Source organism: Solanum verrucosum, unplaced genomic scaffold (genome assembly GCF_900185275.1).
Source record: "Solanum verrucosum unplaced genomic scaffold, falcon-dt-bn FXZP01000230.1, whole genome shotgun sequence".
Taxonomy (NCBI): Eukaryota; Viridiplantae; Streptophyta; class Magnoliopsida; order Solanales; family Solanaceae; genus Solanum; species Solanum verrucosum.
In genome coordinates, this window is record NW_026019954.1 from 986,299 (window position 1) to 1,009,547 (window position 23,249).

Genomic DNA, 23,249 nt, shown 5'->3' on the forward strand with positions numbered 1-23,249 from the left:
CAGGTTTACAGATGTATGATCAGTTAATATTTTAGTTTAAACAAGTGTATAAGGTCAGAGATGGAGCCATGTTTTGCGTTAGCTTTGTTGTTTTTTGGTACGTTTTATCTAGTTTTGTCAACCTTCCATTAAATTCTTCACAGCCAAAAAAATATTTTATACACTTTCGGCTGCATTCACCTTCCATGGCACCTGTCAAGATCTCAAATTTCACAAGTTTCGGGGTGGAACCCTATTCGAGAATCTGTGTACAGCAAAATAATATACTCACCATGAAAAGTCTCATATTGTGTAGCATCTATTTGATGTAATGATATCCTTACTTCTTTTTTCCTTTCTCATTTTATCTTTTATTTAATAATCATATTTCAATATTTACCCAATCTTTTTATTGTAGCTTACCTCATACTCTTTTATTTATATATAAATTTATCTTTTAAATTATTGATATGTGATATTACATATGAAAAATGATGCATTACAATATATCAAAATATTATATTTATTAAAAAATAGTATAATACACGACGATATAATACAATATGATATATTACGAAACAATATCTGGCAACCTCCAAACAAAGTGTTAAGGAGTTATGAGTTAGAGGGTGTTTGGATTGACTTAAAAATTGGTTAAACCTACTTTTATTTTTAGAAAGTGTTTGGTAAGATTAAAAATAACTTGAAATAAATTAAAAATGACTTGAAATAAATTAAAACACAAAAGTAAATCTCTCATACTTTTTATGTTTAGACTTAAGAGTCATTTAAATTTAAGTCAATCCAAACGACTCTTACAACCTACCAGAAATTCTTCACGGGTCTTTCTTAATTGAGTCGGGTCGGGTGGGTCAAAGGATCGGTTTTCGTAATTGTGCCAAAGAACTAGGGTTATTTAAGTCAATCCGAGCTTGTTTAGGGTTTTTGCTATAATAAACCTTTTAGCCGCAGCGCCGTTCGTCTTCTCCAAGCACATCCGTTGGTGTCGTCGTCAGTCTGTCTTCGAGGTACAAAGCACAGCACATGTTTCTTCTCCTTTGTATGATGCCAATTTTATAGTGTATATCGGATTTCTCTCTTTCTTTTGGATACATAATGCATTATTCATGTTCGTGTAATCAAGCTTTGGGCTGGTATTGAAAATTGTATTTCCTGTATAGCATAATTGATTTATCACCATAGAAGGCGCTGTAACTTAATGCCGTCTTTTGTTTGAAGCACTAATTACATGTGTTGCTATTTGTATCCTTTTCTGATTGTGTTAAGAGTAGTTTGCTTTGCATTGTTTATCTTCACTTTGCTGCATTTCTATTCAACCATCCTGGATGGGCACAATTGGATTTTTTTTTTACGAATTTGAAATTTTGTTTGTTAAAATAAATGACAGAATTCTGATTTCATCCCAATGTGTGATCATTAAACCCTACATGTTTCAATTATTCAGATTTTAAAAAAACATTGTTATCTTTGTATACACACTTTCACAACCAGTACTTGGGTGTATTGATCTCCTAATCTCAATGACTTGAACTTTTTAAGTATATTAATATTTCATTTGATTCAAACTTTTGTATAATGTGAAGCTGAATGGTCGAATTTTAATTAGTTTTACCTTTATGGATGACTTTGCGTCAGAATACTTCTGTATTATAATCTATTGTGAAAGTGTGAGCCTACTAGCGCAGGTTTGCTTACCTATGAAAGAAGAGACTCTTTTGTTAGTGACTTGCACTTTAACTTGCTTTCTTTTTAAATTTAGGTGTTTTCCCCTTCTAAATTTATTTGTGTAAAGCCATTGTCAAGATGCAGAACGACGAGGGACAAAACATGGACCTTTACATCCCTAGGAAGTGGTATGTTTTTCTTACTTCCCAACACTTTTGACCAGATTCAGCTGCCTCTCTTCATCTACTTAATGAAGATGTTAGGTTGTCCTAGATTATTAATGTACTATTTGGATGCAGCTCTGCCACTAACAGGCTGATAACTTCCAAGGATCATGCATCTGTCCAGCTCAATGTTGGCCATTTGGATGAGTCTGGCCGATACACTGGCCAGTTCACCACTTATGCTCTCTGTGGATTTATTCGCGCCCAGGTATCTTCCTTGTTACCTTTGAATATCATGGTAGAGGAATTTGACCTTCGGATTGTTCTGAGTCATGCCAAATTTGTTTCTGTGTCTTTCGAATTACTTGTTTTCTAAGAGTGAACAATTCATTGTGCCTCCCGGGTCTTAAAATGCATAACATATCTTTGTATGTGTGGGGAAATGGTTGCTGTTTACATGGCTCACTAACCTGAGATGTGACTACCTCTCATACCAATATATCTTGCACAATTACTGGCGGTACATCTTTGGCTGGTTTTCTTGTCCCATTCTTCTTTCTGCAAAACTGAAACTGAAAATTGATCATCATAACTAGCTTTGGTATACTTTTAAAGTATTATTAACTCTTTGTTTATATTGCAGGCTGGCATTTTGCTAGATTATTATTATTCCTTGTCAAAATCTTTTTACAGAAAGAGAGATGCTTCTTTTTTAGATCTATTATTATATGGGTCTTCTTTGCTGGAATATTATCTTAGGATGATTTATGTTGTTTGCTTTTGACATTCATCATTTGTCTGCTACTGCAAATGACTTGAAAACACTTTTTGCAGGGAGACGCCGATAGTGCTCTTGATAGGCTCTGGCAGAAGAAAAAGGCTGAAGTTGGACAACAATGAGAGTTTTCTATTTGCTGTTACCATTCTTGAAAAATGAGAGTTTTCTATTTAGTATTGTATTACCAGCAGTTCTTTGTTGGTGTTAGTGGCTGTTCTGTTTTATGTTTAAAGTTCATATCAGACAAATGGAACTTGCTTGTTACTATTTTAGTGCATTAACTTGATTTTCTACCGTTAAAGAGAACTTTTGGCAAATATGTGCTGTTTACTTGGCACTAAACTTGTAGGTACCAAGTTATTACTCAGAGATGAAACGTTCTCTTATATGCTTTATCTATTGGTGTTGCAGCAAATTGCAGATATTTTGCTCTCAACTAAATAAAATTCTCTTCTTTACTACCTTGCGCACACTATATTTTTCCTCATTCATCAACAAATACCCTCCCCACCAGCACATGGTAAAGTGTGCTTTTAGAGCCTTCCTGATGCTAAATTCATGTCTTCTGCTCTTGTATTTGCGCCTTATATGTAGGTTTTGAACATGTGATGCAGATAGGACTTCATATGTGCATGTCTTCGTCCCTTTGGATAAAGAAAAGGATCTTCCTGTCTGTCTTAATCCTTTGTCCTTGAAGGAGCTATTTGTCAATTTTTTATGAAAGTCAAGCACGAATTGGAGGGATTTTATGGTAAATAGAGACGTTTGTATGTGGGTGTTAATGGTGAATATGCTCGTTGAACTACGCAAAATGATTCAAATCTACTTTTGAACATGTAATAGTTGATGGTAAGTATTCGATAAAAAACAACTGTGAATCTGACGTACTTTTAACAGCATGGATAAAGTTGATCCCAGCTTTGTAACAAAAGGTAAATTTAGACTAGACTTATTTCAAGTAGTTCAAAACCAAATTTGAACCCTTGCCTTGCTGTCTAGTATGACCCCCATGAAATTTCAGATTTATATTCTAAATGTAGGTATTTGATTAAAAAAATATTGAATGTATATCCCCATTTGAGCCATATCACAGGTGTTAATGTAAAATATTTTGTTTTATTGTAATTTACCCAGTGTTTGAATAAGTTTATCATCACATTTTGGCTCATCTCTATATGTTTAATAAATATCCAAAATTCTTATAAAAACCACAATCAAGCAAAAGAAATTAGTCACTCTCAACCTACCATTATCAACTTAATAAGCATTTTTAATTTGATCAAAATATTTACTCTAAATGTATAAATTCCTCAACATTTCATCCATCATATGTGGGATTGGTCAAGGATCGGGTTCTGTAATTGCACAAAATAGCAAGGGTTATTTCAGTCAATCCGTGCTGATTTAGGGCTTTTACGTACCAAATCCAGCAGTGGTGCTCGCTCACATTCTTCGGCGCCGTCTTTGTCTGTCTTCCAACTTGCAGGTACAATCTCGTTCTCGTCTCCTGTATTGTTTCTGTAATAATTTGGATTATTGATGTACGATTCATGTTCATGTAATCAAGTGCAATTGAAATTTGTATTTCCTGTATGGCGTTAATTGATTTAGCACCACAAAGATGCTGTATCTCAATTACATGTGTTACTATTTGGATCCATTCAACTTTTTGATTGTGTTAAAGTAGCATGCTGTTTTTGCATTTTTGAGTAGGATTTAATCTCCAATCAAGTATAAACGTTTGAAATCTCTCGATATTTCCTTTGATTCAAACTTGTATCATGTGGAGGTTGATGCTCCAAGTGTAATTAGTTGGATGCCTTTGAAAATGTCGAATTACTTCACGATTACACAATTAGTATCAGGTAGGCTCTCTCTACACATGAAAACAGTATGTTGTTTTGTTTTGTTAACGACATGCCTTTTAATTTGCTTTCCCTTTTAAATCCCAGGAGCTTTCCACTTCTAAAATCTATTAGCGTAAAGCCATATTCAAGATGCAGAACGATGAGGGACAAAACATGGACCTTTACATCCCGAGGAAGTGGTATGTATTTCTTTCTTCCTAGTAATACTTTGGATTAGAAGATGTATATTAGGTTTTCATGGACAATTAACATACTATTTGGATGCAGCTCTGCCACTAACAGGCTGATCACTTCCAAGGATCATGCATCTGTTCAGCTCAACGTTGGCCATTTAGATGAGTCTGGCCGATACACTGGCCAGTTCACCACTTATGCACTATGTGGATTTATTCGTGCCCAGGTAGTGCTTTTTTGTTACTTCTGAATATCACGTTAAAGGAATTTTCCTTCGGAGTCATTCTAAGCCGCTCTTTTTCTGTGCCTTTGGAATTACATGAGTGTTCTAAGAGTTAACTATTTATTGTGCCTTGTGTACTTTAAAAATGCTCGACTTATCTTTGTATGTGGAGCAAAATAGTTGCCATTTACATGGCTCACTAGCCTGAGGTGTCAGTTCCTATCATGCCAATACATTTCTGACTGTTTTTCTCATCTCATTTCTTTTTTTTTGGGAAACAGATAATTGAGCATTTGTAACATGTTTTGGTACACCTTAATAACAGTAATTAGCTCTTTTGCTTATATTGGTTGCTGTCGTTCAGCTAACTTTATCATCCCTTGTTCAAAACTTGTTACAGAAAGATATGATTCTTTCACTTATATTTTTGGAGCTACAATTCGGGCATACATGATTCTTCTTTTCTGGAATTATTATCTTATGATCTTTCTGTGGTGGTTTATCTCGATTCCTTTTAACATTCATCATTTGTGTGCTATAGCAATTGACTTGTCAAAACTTTTGCAGGGAGACGCCGATAGTGCTCTTGATAGGCTCTGGCAAAAGAAAAAAGCTGAAGTTGGACAACAATGAGAGTTTTCTATTTGCTTTTATTTATGCTGAAGTGTATACACTACCTTTCTCTTTCTCTCTTCGATCTTCTTTCCAGTTTCTCCCCATGCAACCTTCGTCTTTTCATTTCCTGGAACTGAGCATAATGTGAGTTATTTGTTTCTAAACTTTCGTGAGATTGAACATGGACTGAAGGCAATAAAAATCTTATTATTTTTCTCACTGCATAGTTTAGTTTATTTTTGCCTCTTAAAAGTTGCAGTTCTCAAGTCCATCCAGATCTTGCGTTGTGCTTCTGTGGCACATCCTTGATAGTTTTCAAGACCAAATAAAAGAGTTGCAGATTTCTCGTCTCCAGGAGAATGTAGTGTCATATACAAACATAAAATATTCAATCATTATGTGCAGAAGACATCGGTGATCTTATAAAATTCCTTGCAAAATGCCAAACGTCGTGTTTAAATGAACCAGAGAATAATCTAAGTTCAAAACCATAAATCCCCTGTTTTTCTTCATCTTTGCCATATTAAATTAGTTATCAGTTAAGATCATGGGATAGAATAACATGAAAAATTAACACAAATAACAATAACATTTTTATTAGAAGAAATGGCGTGCAAGATACAAATATTAACAATCAAATAATACAGAAGTTGTAGCTTTATGTATCGGCATTATTGATATATGTATATATCAACAAGAAGCTGCTGCTGGAACCATGACACGCTTCTTTTTCTTCTTATAAAAGCAAAAGAGAGCAATAGCAAATGCTATGAAGAAAAAACCGCCGATTGATACACCTACCGCTATAATTGTAGTGTGTTTTCCGCCTCCACCTGAAGGTGGGGAAACATCAATACTATTACTTGATGGTGGAGGAGGAAAGGTACTTGAAGGAAAAGTTGGTGTCGGAAGTGGTGTTAATGCTGAAGGAGGTGGACTTAGTTTTGAATAGGGGGTCGATGGAGAGGGTGTTGGAACTTTACCACCATCTGGTGATGAAGGTGCTAACCTTGGTGATTGTGAGTTTTTTGGTGGCATAGAATATGGTGGTACTCCTGGAGAAGAAGTTGGAGATTGCGAGGCATTTGATGGTGAAGAAGTTGGTGAGGGTGGAATCTTGGAACTATTGGGTGGTGAACTCGGAGTTTGTGGAGGTGAAATGGGACTTTTGGAAGAGTTCGGTGGTGAACTCGGAGTTTGTGGAGGTGAAATGGGACTTTTGGAAGAGTTTGGTGGTGAACTTGGAGTTTGTGGGGGTGAAAGAGGACTTTTGGAAGAGTTTGGTGGTGAAATCGGAATTTGTGGAGGTGAAATAGGACTTCTAGAAGAGTTTGGTGGTGAACTCGGAGTTTGTGGAGGTGAAGTAGGACTTTTGGACGAGTTTGGTGGTGAACTCGGAGTTTGTGGGGGTGAAAGAGGACTTTTGGAATTGTTTGGTGGTGAACTCGGAAATTGTGGAGGTGAAATAGGACTTCTATAAGAGTTTGGTGGTGAACTCGGAGTTTGTGGCGGTGGAGGAGGAGCATTGGTTGATCTAGGATTTGAACTTGATGAAGGAGGCGAAGGAAATAGTGGTGGTGGCAATGTTGGTGGTGTGGGTGGGTTTGAAGGTGACATATTATTACCACCTCCGGGAGGTGTTAAATTTGGAGGTGGGGTTATAGGAACTGCCACCGCCGGAGGTGGCGGTTTCGGATTATTCAACGGCATAGTAGGTGGAGGCGGAGAGTAATATGTATAAGCCATTGCAATGCGCTTATGAGATAACTTTTTTTCCTTCTTCCAACAGTGCTTAATGCTTATATCTTAATTATATGGGCAAGAGGTACGTATGTCCAATATGTGACTATATATAGTGTGTTATATTCCCTCCGTCCACAATTGTTTGTCAGGGTAAGGTCATGCACACCCCTCAAGGAAAATTTAATACAAGGTGTAATTTGACTAATATAACCCTACTATACCAAGAATACTAAAAGTCCACATAACTTTTCAATTGAACTACACTATTATTAAGGGCAGAATTGGAAAAAAGTGACTAACTATTTCTTGATTGTTTAAATTGACAATTAATCTTGAAGTATTTATGTATCATACTTGTAAAAGTTTCGAACTTCAGTAAAAATGAAGTTAATCAACGTATTAATGTTTGTCCTAATTTATTGTTTAGAGTTTATCAACTCTAAAATAATTGATTGTATAACTTGCTTTGACATAATTAGTTTTTGCTAATAAACGTAGGGTTGGTGTAATAATGATCATGGAGCAAAGCAAAGCCGCCTCAAAACAGTAATAATATGCTCGTGCTGCAATTTAAAAGCACAAACTCATTGTCCACATGTCTCTTTCTTTATAATCATAGAGCCGACACAATTAATTAGATTTGTAATTAAATATTTATAGATATTCAGTAATTTTTGTATATATATATAAAAGCTTTGTTTATTGGTTCACCCCTTAACCAATAAAAAAGCTTATATTTTGGCTGGTAAACAAATCTAACAGACAATTTTTTTTAAATATAACGAAACTGAGTTGGTCCATGTGCCATAATCTCCGATAAGGAAATCCAAGTTGTATTGTTTTACTCCTCTTTTATTTTTGGTTGATAATTTGTGCTACCTAGATTGAAAAAAATAGATAATTGTTCCCTATTAATCATTCCTCAAGAAAAATGGACAAAAGAGTAGTAGTTTGGAATCTCAATAATAACAAAGCCTTAACAAATTATAGTTGAACGTTTTAAATTTAATAAATACATTCTAAATTGTAAATAGCTTGGGTGAAGAATCTTTCATTTCTGTCTAGGAGTCCAACTTGAGCAAGTTTGTCTGCCGCCATAAAGTATTATAGCTTCTCTATAGCAATGATGAATTCGACAATTGATAAATAAAGTCATTCTTTTGTGTTGAGCATAAAAAAAATTTAATTGTGACAATTTTTTAACTCTTGAGAAGTTCAATAATTTTGGAAGAAGATGTTCAGAAGCATATATTTACATCACTTTGAGAAAGAGCTATTGACCAAAACAAGCTATTATTTGATTCAATTTACCAAAGTAATATGAAACTTTAAAATTTTACAAAACTAGTATAAACGTTGTTGGTAGTAACGTATTAGGCTTTATTTCATTTTAAAAAAATTAAAGGACCAAAAATAGTTGGGAGACGGCGTTAAAGAAGATTTACGTTACTAGCAGTAACGTTTTAGGCTTAAAACGTTACCATCAGTAACGCGTCTCTGCAAATTTGCCACTTTGGAATCTTTGTACCAAATTTCGTTATTACGAAGAACGTTTTAATGATAAAACGTTACTCCTAGTAAAGATTCTGTCGAATCAAATCACGTCTCCCACCTGAGAATCTTTGTATGAAATCTGACATTAAAGTCGTTACTATGAGTCACGTTTTAAGACTAAAACGTTACTCTGAGTAACGATTCTATCGAATCATGTCACGGGGCTCTAAAGATGTCTTATTGATTTGATCTGCCAATAAAACGTTACTGTACGTTACGTTTTAACTTTAAAACGTGACTAACAGTAATAACAAACTGTTAAAGTGTTCCTTTTACAATTTGACCACGGATTATTATAAGAAGCACATTCCAATAATTTTCTACAAAGCTTCTGTTTATGTGCCCCATTGTTGAATCAATACTCACAAAATTTTAATAGGTAAGTCTTGTCAATATGTTGTAATGTATTTATAAAAACATATTTTTAATAACTATAATGCATCTTATTTTTGTGTGTAGGATGTTTGATGGCTAATTTTGAAGATAACGTGGTGGTGAAATAATCACTGAAATGAATGAATTTCGATATAACGAATGTGCCAGAATGATTGTAAGCATGTCTATTTCGACCAACTACGTTGAATTAATTAAATTGTTGCATGAGAAAATGGGGACTGATGGTGAAAATATTCAATTGGATATTTCTGGAAAATATCTATGCTCATTTCAAGGTAACATTACAAGATTTATTGAGTTCAAAATTGAGAATGACCAATCTTTGCTACAATTTTTTGCCATTCCTCGGAAATTTTTGAACAAGATTGATATAAATCTTTTGGAGATGTATATAAAGATTAGACCAATAAATCAAGATAATTTATTTCGAATGAATGATCAACATGGTTATCATATGAATTTATTGGCTCAAAATTATGGATTTGCCACAATCAGTCAGTCTCATTATGCATACAGTGCAATACATGGTATCCATCAATCCTTTGGTGTAGGCCTTAACGAACATGAAAATCAATCATTTGTTGAATGCTCGAGTAGTCAAAGACATATGGAGAGTAGCCACAATCAATATGAAACCAGGTAGAGTAATCTTTTCATATAAAAAATACTAATTCTATTTAGTAGCATGAATAATTAATTATTTTCATTTTATGTATTTCATGAAATTAACTTTTTTTTTTTCTACAGATAAGATGAAGCTACCTTTGATTTGTGTAATGATGCACATGCTCAAAGAAGTGATGAAAAATCGGAGGAGGATGAACCTTCAGAAGATGATGGAGAGAGTAAAGCCATTAAAAGTGAATCCGATGAAGATATTGGAGATTTACCTCAAAATAATAGTGGGGTAAATCTTCAAAATCAATTTGATCAGGATGTATCTGAAATGCAAAATAATAATATACCTTACTTTACAACATTAGAGAACGAGCAAGATATTTTTATCTCTACTCCTGAATCCGAAATGAAATGTTGTTCTGTTTGGTCCGAGGATGCAAAAAAAGATTTAAAAAAAGATATGTGTTTTAGCAGCAAAGCTAAGTTGAAACGAGCTGTGACAATTTGGAGTTTGCGCAAAAATAAAGAATTCAAGGTTGTAATATCAACTAAGAGCATATGGACTGTGAGATGCATGTTTTTTGATTCATTGGGTTGTCCATGATTTCTTCGAGGTCGGAAGGTTGGAGGTAGTCTTTGGAAGATAGGAAAATATTTTAATAATCATAGATGTGTGATTGAAGGGCTTACAACGGGTCACACTAACTTAGATACCAATTTAATTGCATCTTTGTTTTTAAATCAAATATGTAAAAATCCCAAATTGTTGGTAGTGGATGTCATTTCTAAGGTTCATGAAAAATTTGGTCATCAAGTAACATATAAAAAAGTGTGGCTTGGGCGTCAACGTGCATTTACATTGGTATATGGTGATTTTCAGAAATCATTTAGTGAGTTTCCTAAGTTTTTTGCAGTTTTTCAATACTTTAATCCTGGAACAGTTGTGGAATGGAAACACAAAGAGTCAATGAGTTCGCCAGAGGTAAAAACTTTCAAGTTTGTATTTTGGGCTTTCAAGCCATGCATTGATGGATTCCAAACTTGTCGTCTTGTTATTTCAGTAGATGAAACTCATATGTATGGTAAATATGAGATAAAATTGTTAATTGCTGTTGGAGTTGACGGAAATGATAACATTCTTCCTCTTGCGTTTGCTATTGTTGACAAAGAGTCGAAAGTGGCATGGAAATGAGTTTTTAGGAAACTGACTACACATGTGATAAAGGATAGAGAAGACATATGTATTATCTCTGATAGGGCAAAAAGAATCTTGATTAGTTTATCAAAATTGTGGCAATTTCAGGAGCCTCGGGCCTTTCATCGATTTTGTTTAAGGCATCTTAAAAGTAACTTTCAATCTCAATTTCCAAACAGGGACCTCAATAATCTGATGTGGAGGGCTGCTACTGCTCATCAAGTAAGAAAATTTGAAGCTTTGATGTGGGAAATTCAAGAAAAAAATATAGAAGCATATGAATACCTCATGTGAATTCCATTGAACAAATGGACTGTTAGCCATGATGATGGAAAAAGATGGGGAGTATTGACAACAAAATCTTTCAGAGTCTTTCAACGGACTTCTAAAGAAAGCTCGAAGCTTGCCTGTCACTGCCATGGTTAGACTTTCATTGGAGCAAACCGTTGAACAATATACTCGTAGATGCCAAACAACTTACCAACTTGTTGAGCAAAATGAATTATGGACAAGCAGTTTCAAAATGAAGTGGGAAAAGAACTATGAAAGTTCAAAAAGACACTTTGTTTATGATTGGAATATATCCACAGGGGTATATGAGGTTAGATCTATACAGATTGATGGTACTGGTGGTAATCCTCACCGTGTTTCACTAAGTGAAAAAAAATGTGATTGTGAAAAATGGGCTAATTTGCACTTTCCGTGTTCACATGTCATGAAGGTTACTGAAAGAATGGCAGCACTAGCTAGAAATTTTGTCAGCGAACATTTCACAACAGAGAATTATGTTGCAACATATTCTGGGTCATTCTCACCGATTGGACACGAGGCATATTGGCCATCGCCAAGTTTTATAATGAGAAGTAATGAATTCTATATGCGTCCCAATCGATCAAGGACCACTAGAATTCCTAGTCAGATGGATCGTGATCCTGTAACATATGGGCGGGCTTGTGGATTGTGTAGACAGACCGGGCATGACAGGCGTCGATGTCCAACTCAAAATCAAACTTAAATGGGTAGTCTAATTATGTATTTCTTACTTTCAAACAGCTCTAATTATGTATTTTTTAACTTTCAAATAGCTCTAATTATGTATTTTACTTCATTTCAATTTGTATTTTCATGACTAAGTTCATAGTTCTGAAGCCTTTTAAACTTATACCTTTTAAAATGACACACCTTCTGGCAACACCTTTTAAAATAGGCTATGTAAACTTACATCACCATTCTAAATCCTTTATACTTTTGAAATTAATGTAATCTATTCACAAAGTGAAAATAAATACCCAGATCAAAAAGTGCAGTGATTATAATGTTAAGTTACTGTCACCATTCTGAAGCCTTCATACTTTTGAAATTAAAGTAATCTATTCACAAAGTGAAAATAAATACCCAAACCAAAAAGTGCAGTGATTATAATGTTAAGTTACTGTTACTAGAATACTAATTTACTAATTTTCAGTAGCAGCACCAAATTTTCAGCAGCATTAAAAATTTTCAGCAACATTAAAAATTTTCAGCAGTACTGGCTGCAATTTTCAGCAGCACCAAAAATTTTCATAACTTATTCTTTGCTTTTTTTTTTTGACATGTTGGATAGCATAGTGATCGCCTGTAAAAAAAATATAAATGTTCTATTATTCAAAAAGAGAGCAAAACCAAATAAAAAATGTAAGATGTTAAAACACTAGTCCCACAAGGCTTAAGTTTAATTTTACGCTTCTCCCTCCTTGAAGGTTCACTATCTTCAATAGTCGCATCACCGCCTTCATTTGCATTCTTTGGATCATTATCGTCCACATGATGATTCGGGTCCTCTAAATTATTAGTGGCATCAGGGGTCTCAATGTTCAGTGATACAGGCGATGAGGTAAAGTTTGGGACATTCTCAAAATATTGAAATTGATAATTATCAACGACATTCTCAAGTGATGAGAGATTTGGATGACTTGATGTTTGTAGAGTCTGTGGCATCACGTATGACATGATATCTGTTTGTGACGGTTGATATGTCATATTTGATGCCTGAGTGAATTCATGAGTACAACCTCTTGAAATGGAACCACTATTATAATTAGATGTTGCTTGATCATCTTCTGAGGCTACTTGGGCATTTTGTGTGGCCTGATCCATTTCAACATATGTTTGTCCTCTTTCAACAACACGTTCTCTTCTACCAGCAACACCATATTTTCCTCGCCTACGAACTGGGGGATGTAACTGGATAGATTGTACCACATCTCTTCTATAATCGGCTGACACATGAACCTTGTCAGCCTCATGAACATATTTCAAACAATCAGAACCTTGATCTCGCACCATTTTTCTAAATATGTATAAGGCCTCATATGATGGATTATCACCAAGTGTTTTAGCTTCATCAACCATTGAATGAATATGACGCACCTAAATAAATTAAAGTGAAAGTTATTTAATATAAAAGATGAAAAAGTGAAGATTTGTAGTTCTGTATGTATTCGTGAATCACTGTTGTTCAAAATGGTAAAGATTTATTTTTCCTAACACAAAAAGCTACTCCATTAATCTGATGATTTAGATCGGACTGTCACTTGAGCAATGAATTCACTACCAACTGAAATCTGCAAAAGATATTTAGTTATAAAAGTGCTACTTAATAAAAGTACTTACTACTCTACCACCATTCTTGCGAGTGGCCATTAATGTTTAGCTTTTTTTGTGCAACTGGTTATTTTCAATCATTCATAAAAAAGAAAACAACATCTACATCACCTCATCAGTAGCCCCACTTCACTACTCTCACTCTTTTAATTTTCCTATATATATTACCTTAGCATTTTCTCAACACTTAGCAGTGAACAAAGAACAATGAAAAACTTAGCAGCAACAACAACACTAAACAAAATAAATAACACACTAAAATCAATAAAGACAAATTTAGAAATTTAAGATATTGAGGTGACACATACCATAGTTTCATATGCCGTTGAATTAGGCACATAACCTTGTTGATTTTGAAGACGTGAATTAGGATTACCACTAACAAGACGAGTAATGCGCCTGAACCAAATAAGATATGGATCATCATAGTGAAATGATTCATTATTAACCGGTGCATCACAACTATATTGGAGGCATTGGTTCCAAAATGATAACCATTGTGCATGTTCCAACTCCCAATTTGCATTTGGTCTTTCCCGACGATCATGACGAAAGTGGTTGGAATCAAATGGAAACGAAGTTGGTATAGCTTGTTGTAGTCCAAATTGCCTCATAACACGATCAGGCAAATGAACCTCGACCACATCCCAACAAAAGATTGAAACTCTAACTCGCCATATGTTTCGTCCAGCGTGACAATAGGGAGGAAGACTCTCAATTAAGTCATCGGAATACGGTTCCTGACTGCATGAAAAAGGAAAAGAGCAAAGTGAGTCTTTACATTTACAATCTTTATAAATAAGTAAAAATTACAGTGTACCTGATCTTCTATCATAGAGTCAAGTGCATCCCTATAAACTTTCAACACATGTTTGGTAGTGTTCGTCCAACTAAGATGCGCAAACCATATAGTAGCATGTGGACCCCTAGGCAAACCAACATGAGAAATAGTTCTCGCATCTCTCTGGGCTACTATTTGAAGACTGAGGACAGTGACTTTCTCCCACGTCCAAATCTAAGAGAAAGGGTTTTAGGATTACATCTCTTAAAATTTTCATCCTCCAATAACACTACGGAGACAAATTAAATGAGGACTATATATAGGGAGAGAAAATATGATATGAGACACATATGTCCAAAACTAGTAACTGTAAGAAATATAAATAAATTATTTGTACAATTATTAGGTATACCTGAAGTAGTGGCAAAAATTCGGCTATCTCATTTTGGGTACTCTGTAAGGCTTTACAAAGAAAATGATATAAGTATGCCAAGGTCGCACTCCCCAAACTATAAGACCCAATTTTATCGATGTCCTCAAGCATAGACAAGTACATAAGCTTCAAATAACCACCAGATGTATCCGCCATCATCGTACCTGCAATCATCTAGAACATGTAACATCTTGCCTTCTGATTGACCATATCTTGTGTTGCCATGTTCTGCAACTGTGGTTGGCTTAACATGTGTGCATTAAATGCAGCGACCTTGATGAAATTTGTTTTGAAGTCATCACGAGATGGAACAAAAACTAATAATTTTTGACAAATATTTTGCCAATCCCCTATGGTCCTTATCATTTTGTTACCAAGTACTGGATCACCATTCACAAGTAATCCATACAACACCTCTACGTCCTGCAAGGTAATTGTTATTTCGCCTATTTTAAAGTGAAAAATATGAGTTTCGGGACGCCACCACTCAACTAGTGCGGTGATCAAACTACGGTCAATAGCGGGTCGATTAGATTTGTAAACACCATATAATCCAGATAATCTAATTACTTCAAGAACTCGTGGATGGATAGGATATTTCTCTATGAGCTTCCATAAATTTCCATCTTCTCTCCTCGTATTAAGAATCATATTAACATTTCCTTCTCATATATCTTGTGATCTATGAGTAAGTTGTCCCGTTAATACATTCGATTCTAATGGACCGGGATCCAACTTGTATTCACTATTATTAGCCATAAAAAATACCTATGGAATACACATGAAAGTAAACTTAAATGTTAGCCCAAATTATTATGTAATTTTTTCTTGGCAGCACACTTAAAAGTGAGGTAAAGTTAACAAAATCACATTTAGAAGTTTTAAGGTCATCCTCTTTAATTTTGAAGTGTACTGATATAAGATTAAAAAATTAAATTGCTTACTGAGAACTCTCGAGTCACCAGTGAGCTGGATCTGAGTGATGTTGGGTCGTTGGTATTCTGGTCAATTGCCGTCAAGGGTGACTACCTCACTGCAATGGTTACATACATCATATTGATGCAGTGGTTACAAATTACTACACCCAATCTAGTCACCTGAAAGCAAATACAGTTTTGTATTGTTCACATTACAAAAAGGAAGTCAAGTCTTACTGATAGAGCTAATGAAACACTTAGTTTAATAGTGCAACAATGCAAGTTTTACAATTTAGACTTCTAAGCTGAATTACTCATTAGCTACAAAAAAAAAAGGGTCTCTCTTGTAAAATTGCCTCATATCAAATATTTTAGAGGTAAGATTGATACTTTTTTCCATATAAATTAGAGCAGCTGACAGCGGCAAGAAATTTTGAAATTACTAAGTTAACAATGATAATATATGTAAGATACATAAAAAAAAATAGGCATACCTCATCCTTTTAACGATAAAGATGAAACATTTACAAAGGAAAATAATGACCCCTAACCATTTTTAAAATTACATTTCACCTAATCAAATCTAGATAGACAGAATTATGAACTGTAGGTCAGCTAAATTGTGGGAATATTAAGATGATTTCCAAGCATTTCTTCTACTATGTAAAGAGAAAACATACCTCAAGCATAAAAAAAATTATGTTCTATATTTTTCGAAAGATTTATGATAGTAAAGTTGTCATAAATCTCATTTTTCTGACAACACCGACGACGGCCGATTAGGCACAGAGCAACAAGGATTGGGAACGTCAATGAATCTAATGGGGAGGCTGCATAAGGGTTTTGAAACGCATAACATGGTGATGCGAACGACATCGTTTGTTTTAGTTTGGGGTAAGTTACTTTTTAAGCTTAAAACGTTATGGACAATAACGTTTTAACGTTAAAACGTGAATTTCAGTAACGTTTTCAGTCTGTTTACTACGTCAAATGTTTGTCCTTTTGTCATTTATTTTTTTTAATAAAATAGTACCTAATATGTTACTGTCAAGTACGTTTATACTAGTTTGGTAAAAAATTCAAAAAACATACTATTTTTGGTGAATTGATTTAAATAATGACTTATTTTGGTAAAAAATTCCATGAGAAATTATTTTAAAAAAAACAAATGAATTTATACTACATCATGTTAACTTCATATATTGGAACACTACATACTATTGTATATATTATGCAAATTGATGGCCTTTCGATAATGCCAATCGAGAAGTTCATCAGTCAACAACTTTGAGGAAAATAAACAAAGCAGTTCACTCAAACATTAAAGATCCCTATCAAAATGAGAAGTAAAGACAACCGCATTTTGACAATAATAATGACGATGTGTTCCTTCACAAACTGTTAAAAAAGAAGAGAAAATGTGAAGGTACAAAATGCAACGTAAAGACACCAGAGAAATATTGAGTGAAGGAAAAGGACAGATACATTTCCTGTAATCCTCAAGATAAAATTTCTCTTTTTTTGCTTCATTCTTCTATTGTTGGAAGAACATTGAAGCATATCATCAAAGGGGAGTTAACACCACAACCATGCACCTAGCAAGCTACAAATGGACCACTATTAGAAACTGATTTAATTTTGATATGAAAAAATTATTGCAGAAAAGGCAGCACCAGACTATCATACAACTAATGGCACAAGTAATACACCGACAAAAAATTTACATTTTGTGTTTCACCAAAAAGAAATCTTTCTTTCCACTCACAAACTCGACAATAATCAACATATACTAAGAGAAAAGGCATCACTTCCAACCTTATTCGAACTCACTCAATGATAATACATCACACGAAATATTTTAAAACGTAAGAAGAAGAAGAAGAAGAAGAAGAGTAGAAGATTAAAAAAAATTGTGGTTGAAAAAAATGAGAGGAAACCCTTCTATTTATAGTCAACAAAGGATGGTATGAACAAATATTTTTTGTGTCTTATCGGAAAAGTCATGACCTTTTGAGTAATTACAACCCTTTGGGAAAGTCACAACTTATTGAAAAAGTCACAATTCTTTGGAAAAGTCACAACTCATCGAAAAATCACAATCCTTCGAAAAAAGTCACAACTTATAAGAAATGTCACAACTCATCGAAAAAGTCACAACCTAAGTTAGGGATATTGTAGTAATTTAACATTCAAGTTAGGAGTTTATGCTTTTAAGGTAATATATATATATATATATATATATATATATATATATATATATACTTTTTTAACAATGGACTAAACCTATTTTTTAATCAATAAAACATGTTTTTGATCCAAATAATCATTTTAACTTCTATTAAGAGAGAGTTCATCTGTAAGGGTATTTAAATATCATCCCATGATAAATCATCGTTTCGGCCTTCCTTCTATTAACTCCAACACTAGGGCATACATAAAATTGGGCGAAATTCTGCGTCTTTAGTGATCTTTTAACACTTGTTTAGTCCATAGATCTAGAGTTTAATCAAGTCCTAATTACCTTAAGTTTTCACAATTAATGGTACATTGTATAATAATAAGAAAATAGGTTGTCCCACATCGACAAAGAAAGATTGATATTTCCTATTTATAAGTAATTAGAAAAGAACACTATTCGCCGAGCTTCATAACGTGGGCTTGTAACTTGAGTGAGGGCATTAATGTGGTGGAATGTTGGGCTAATCCAGAAGGTTGGACTTTGTGGGCTATATTCTCTGACCTGCCCTATCCACGCATAGAGTTGGGCCATGGAGCCCAAGCGAATGCATGGGCCGCTTGGCTCCTAAAATGGGGTGGACTGCGTGAGGCAGGTTTCACAGAGCAACGAATAACTTTCGTTCTATGCAGTGAAAGGATCATGAGTCAGTCATCACTGAGTCCAACAAAAGCCTGATGGGCTGCTCCAACAAAACCACCATTTTTGACATAATGTATATAAATTTCATATATCAAAAAAAATAAAAAAAAATTATTTATATTAGGGCGATAAAGGACATGTACGGTGGAGCCAAGACTCGGGTTAGAACGGTTGGAGGTGACTCGGAACATTTCCCAGTTGAGATGGGGCTGCACCAAGGATCAGTCCTTAGCCCTTTTCTATTTGCTTTGGTGATGGACGAGTTGACACGGTCTATTCAGGAGAGGGTCCCATGGTGTATGTTATTTGCGGATGACATAGTACTGATTGATGAGACGCAGGACAGAGTTAATGCGAGGTTGGAGGTGTGGAGACAAACGCTGGAGTCTAAAGGGTTCAGGTTGAGTAGGACCAAAACAGAATATTTGGGGTGCAAATTCAGTGATACGTTGGATGAGGCAGATGTGGATGTGAGACTTACCACACAGATCATTCCTAAGAAAGAAAGTTTTAAGTATCTTGGGTCTGTAATCCAAGGAAGTGGCGACATCGATGATGATGTCACACATCGCATTGGGGTTGCTTGGCCGAAATGGAGGCTTGCCTCTGGAGTCTTGTGTGATAAGAAAATTCCACCTAGACTTAAAAGTAAGTTTTACAGAGTGGTAGTTAGACCGGCCTTGTTGTATGGAGCAGAGTGTTGGCCAGTCAAGAACTCACATGTTCAGAAAATGCATGTTGCGGAGATGAGGATGTTGAGATGGATGTGTGGGCACACTAGGAGTGATAAGATTAGGAATGAAGTTATCCGGGAGAAGGTGGGAGTGGCCTCTGTGGTGGACAAGCTGAGGGAAGCGAGACTGAGATGGTTTGGACATGTGAAGCGACGGTGCGCAGACGCCCCAGTGAGGAGGTGTGAGGGGCTGGTTGTAGAGGGTACGCGGAGGGGTAGAGGTAGGCCTAAGAAGTATTGGGGAGAGGTGATTAGACAGGACTTGGCTCAGTTTTGCATTACTGAAGACATGACTCTAGATAGGAAGGAGTGGAGGTCGCGTATTAAGGTTGAAGGTTAGTAGGGCTAGCGTGTTGTCCTCCCTTGCAAGGGTATGGGTTGTTAGCGTTTGTAGTAGTCCTAGCCTTGCACTTGCAGTTCCTGTCTGTGATACCTATAGCCTTTTGTTGTTTACTGCGTTTCACTTCTCTCATTGTTTTATTGATGTTACTGTCTTCTTTGTTGATTATATACTATCTTTATTACTAGATGTTATGTTTTATACACTGTTTCCTCGCCTTTTACTTGGATTTGATGTACTTGAGCTGAGGGTCTCTTGGAAACAGCCTCTCTACCTCTACGAGGTAGTGGCAAGGTCTGCGTACACTCTACCCTCCCCAGACCCCACCTAGTGGGATTTCACTGGGTATGTTGTTGTTGTTGACTAGAAAAATTAAATAGTAAATTTGTCCGATACACACTAGTAACTATCATGAAAGTAGAAATTATTTAAAACATCATATAAAATAAAATTACATACTTAAATTACAAAGAGATCAGACAGGTGAGGTTTGAACCATTTCTGTTTGGGGAATTGGATTCTCCTCTTTCTTCTTATTCTTCTTGCTTTGTTTCATTTCACCATAGAAGTATGAAACAAATCCCCAAAGAGAGAGGAATATGGCAAGCCCCTTTGTAACTTGAAACGTTTCATGATATAAAATTAAACCTAATAATTCTGTGAGTGGAAGTAACAAAGCAATTAAAATTCCACACAGCAATGATGAACCATATTGGACTACTCCAACGATTCCTAGTGTCGAAAATTGCCAAATAATAGCACTCCATACTAGCACCAAATAATATTTAGCTTTTCCTAGCTCAAATTGGCTTGCCTCCCTCGAAATCGCCTGCAAAAATTGCAATCAGAGTTACCAAAACACTTCATGTTCAGTAGAAATTCATTAGGGAAAGGTAATAATTGATGGGTGAAATGAAGTATTTATTTATTTTTCTTGTGGATATATATATAGTTCACTAGACAATTCTTCCTTTGTTTGTTATTGTTATTGTTTTTATGGTAGGTAAATTAAGAACCATTTTTGTTAGAAACATTTTGACTTGTAATAGTAACAGTAACACATACTCATTTGGTCATGCCTATCTCTGTTGATCAACCGAACATGAAAAATTGAAAATATTTCTCTCATACAAAACACATTCTTAATTTAATTAACAAAAAAGAGGGATGCATATATTTACCTGAAAATCCTTGTTTACAATCATTCCAACAGTGCAAAAAGTAGAACCAAAAATGTTAAGTATCATCTGAATCTCCAAAATCATAATGTAAGTTACATTTTTTTTAGCCTTGATGTAAATCAACTCAAGTAGAGGCAGAGCAAGCCCTGTTGAAGCAGCAGCCAAAAGTGTCATTACAAACCCCAAAACATATTGTTTAGTTGATTCCCCTTCTGGTCGATCACTCTCCGCTCGTAGCGCTAAAGTTCCCGCTCCAACTATCAATAAAACAACCGCATTCACCGAATACGCAGTCAATTTCTGCTTTACTATAAGAAAAGCAAATACCACGGTAAATCCGAGTTGTGCTGCATAAATAACGGTTGAAGTAGAAACAGGGAGTTTTGCGGGTCCCCACGCGTAAAGATAACCAGCTAGGCCAACTAGAATGCCTAACGCGGCTGATGATGTGAACTCCTGACGAGTTATACAGAAAAAGTTGGTATTAGAGCCCTGAGTTTTTAGACGGAAAAAATAAGGGATGATGAGAACAATGAGAATAATTGGCCATCCAATGCATGCTAGCCAACTCGAAAGCCAAATTCTTTGGCCACCGTGGAGGAAATAGAGACGTGAGATTAAAGGGCCACCACAATAGCCTATGCCAAGAGTGATACAATTGAGTACAAGTATAAATTTTCTCCATCTGCTGCTTTGATTATCCATTTCCAATTTTCTTGAACTTTATCTATATTGATTGATTTTTTTCGTCTCGATTTATGTGAAAATATTTAACTGTATATGAAATTTTTGTAATAAAAAATAGGTGAATTGGGTTGGAGGAAGTGAAAAATCCAAATCCAAGTAGAATAATAAATAATTGTGAGGATAAGTAAATGATTGAGGGATTCGTCATTGAACAGGGCAAAGTCGTTTTGGTATCATTAGGAGACGGAGCTAGAATATAGTTTATGAGTCATAAACTTTGTTTGAAATTCTATATTTCACTTGAGAAATTTATCGAGTTTGCATAAATTATTACACTTTAGAACTTTTAACTTAAAGAAAATTAAATTTTAAATTCATAAATTTCAAATTCTGATTCGACCCAGGGACGGCTCTTCCCTTTGTAAAATAAGGCTTATGCCTTGGGCCCCCAAATTTTTTTCAAAAATAAATTATGTGTTAAATTTTTTATAGAAAAAATTGATTATTTATGATAAAAAGTATATTTTTTTAAAAAAAATATTATTTTACTCAGTTTAACATATGTTGTCATTTGTTAAAAATAAGAATTAATAGTGAAGAGGGTTGAGCAAAGAGCATTACAAATTCTTTTTTATTTTGTTTCAAGCATTACAACAAACATATAGAAATGTGGTAAATCAAGGCATCATCTTCTTGTAGCAGATTCTATGGTTCTACTCTTATCTTTATTTAATATTTGTCAACTTTACTTATAGAATTATATTAACAATTCATATTATTATCACCTCACTGAAAGGATGTTTTTCAATACTGAGTTGATAAAATCTTACCTAAAATCGATAACTGAAAAAATAATATTAAATACTAATATTTTTCTCTAAATAGTGTAAGAAAAATATTTTTTGAATAAATACGTATACGAAGTTTATTTATATTTTAGGCCTCAAATTAAAATTTCGCTTTAGACCTCCAATTACTTTGAGCCACCCCTGACTCGACCTCGAACATTGTTTACAATGACACAACGGTTCTGGCATTAGCTGCTTGTTCTCTAAATTTTTTATCACTCGACTGTTCAGTCATAAGTAGGACTTGTCTTGTTGTCTCATTTGTTTTCTTCATAAGCAACAAGACCATTCACTTTATTTTTTTATTATTTTTCTTTGTAGAATTAGACCATGATGAGGCTCATGTAATTATTGTTACAATTTACAATAGTACCAATTCTGATTTAGCATGATTTTCCCTTTTTCACATACTAATGCAATTAATTTAGCGTCATGGATTAGCATCAAAGTCTGTTTTTATAACCCTGCAAACTTACACAACTAATTAGGAATTCAAAATTATTAAGGATATACAAAGAATCATTTAACACATTATTTTTTCATGCATAAATGTCCAAGTTTGAATTTATGCAGCATGTCAGAAAATTTTCAAAACTATAAATTCACGAGTCTGACGTTAACTTCAAAAAAGGCTAAAGTTACAATAATTTATGAATTCGGCTATGTCTTAAATAAGGGTCCTCAAATTGTCTATTTGTGAAGTTTCCCATTAAAATGTGGAGTATATATTATTTCACCTTCCTCGTTTATGTGAAAGTGTATGACTAGACAAGAAATTTAAAACAAATAAAAAGGAATTTACATGTGAGTCAAAT

The 23,249-nt window shown here is 34.6% G+C and overlaps 5 protein-coding genes across 5 annotated transcripts; 2 read left to right on the plus strand and 3 right to left on the minus strand.

The window, feature by feature from the left end:
* Positions 1–976: 976 nt before the first annotated feature.
* Positions 977–2,908, plus strand: LOC125814304 (40S ribosomal protein S21-like). The gene is made up of 4 exons (XM_049493774.1): positions 977–1,007; positions 1,760–1,853; positions 1,965–2,097; positions 2,664–2,908. The coding sequence occupies exons 2-4, from the start codon at positions 1,804–1,806 to the stop codon at positions 2,727–2,729; spliced, it is 249 nt and encodes an 82-aa protein (XP_049349731.1). The 5' UTR covers positions 977–1,007; positions 1,760–1,803; the 3' UTR covers positions 2,730–2,908.
* A 1,154-nt stretch (positions 2,909–4,062) lies between these two features.
* On the plus strand, positions 4,063–5,713 carry LOC125814305 (40S ribosomal protein S21-like). Its single transcript, XM_049493776.1, has 4 exons — positions 4,063–4,093; positions 4,560–4,654; positions 4,743–4,875; positions 5,440–5,713. The coding sequence occupies exons 2-4, from the start codon at positions 4,605–4,607 to the stop codon at positions 5,503–5,505; spliced, it is 249 nt and encodes an 82-aa protein (XP_049349733.1). The 5' UTR covers positions 4,063–4,093; positions 4,560–4,604; the 3' UTR covers positions 5,506–5,713.
* A 464-nt stretch (positions 5,714–6,177) lies between these two features.
* On the minus strand, positions 6,178–7,818 carry LOC125814099 (leucine-rich repeat extensin-like protein 5). The gene is made up of 2 exons (XM_049493554.1): positions 7,815–7,818; positions 6,178–7,292 (listed from the first exon to the last, which is right to left on the minus strand). Exons 1-2 carry the CDS (start codon positions 7,816–7,818, stop codon positions 6,178–6,180), a joined length of 1,119 nt encoding a protein of 372 aa, XP_049349511.1.
* Positions 7,819–12,920: 5,102 nt separating this feature from the next.
* Positions 12,921–15,006, minus strand: LOC125814100 (serine/threonine-protein phosphatase 7 long form homolog). The gene is made up of 5 exons (XM_049493555.1): positions 14,830–15,006; positions 14,542–14,651; positions 13,945–14,380; positions 13,045–13,402; positions 12,921–12,961 (listed from the first exon to the last, which is right to left on the minus strand). The coding sequence occupies exons 1-5, from the start codon at positions 15,004–15,006 to the stop codon at positions 12,921–12,923; spliced, it is 1,122 nt and encodes a 373-aa protein (XP_049349512.1).
* Positions 15,007–20,193: 5,187 nt separating this feature from the next.
* LOC125814307 (purine permease 3-like) lies at positions 20,194–21,608 on the minus strand. The gene is made up of 2 exons (XM_049493778.1): positions 20,900–21,608; positions 20,194–20,547 (listed from the first exon to the last, which is right to left on the minus strand). Exons 1-2 carry the CDS (start codon positions 21,602–21,604, stop codon positions 20,194–20,196), a joined length of 1,059 nt encoding a protein of 352 aa, XP_049349735.1. The 5' UTR covers positions 21,605–21,608.
* Positions 21,609–23,249: the final 1,641 nt, after the last annotated feature.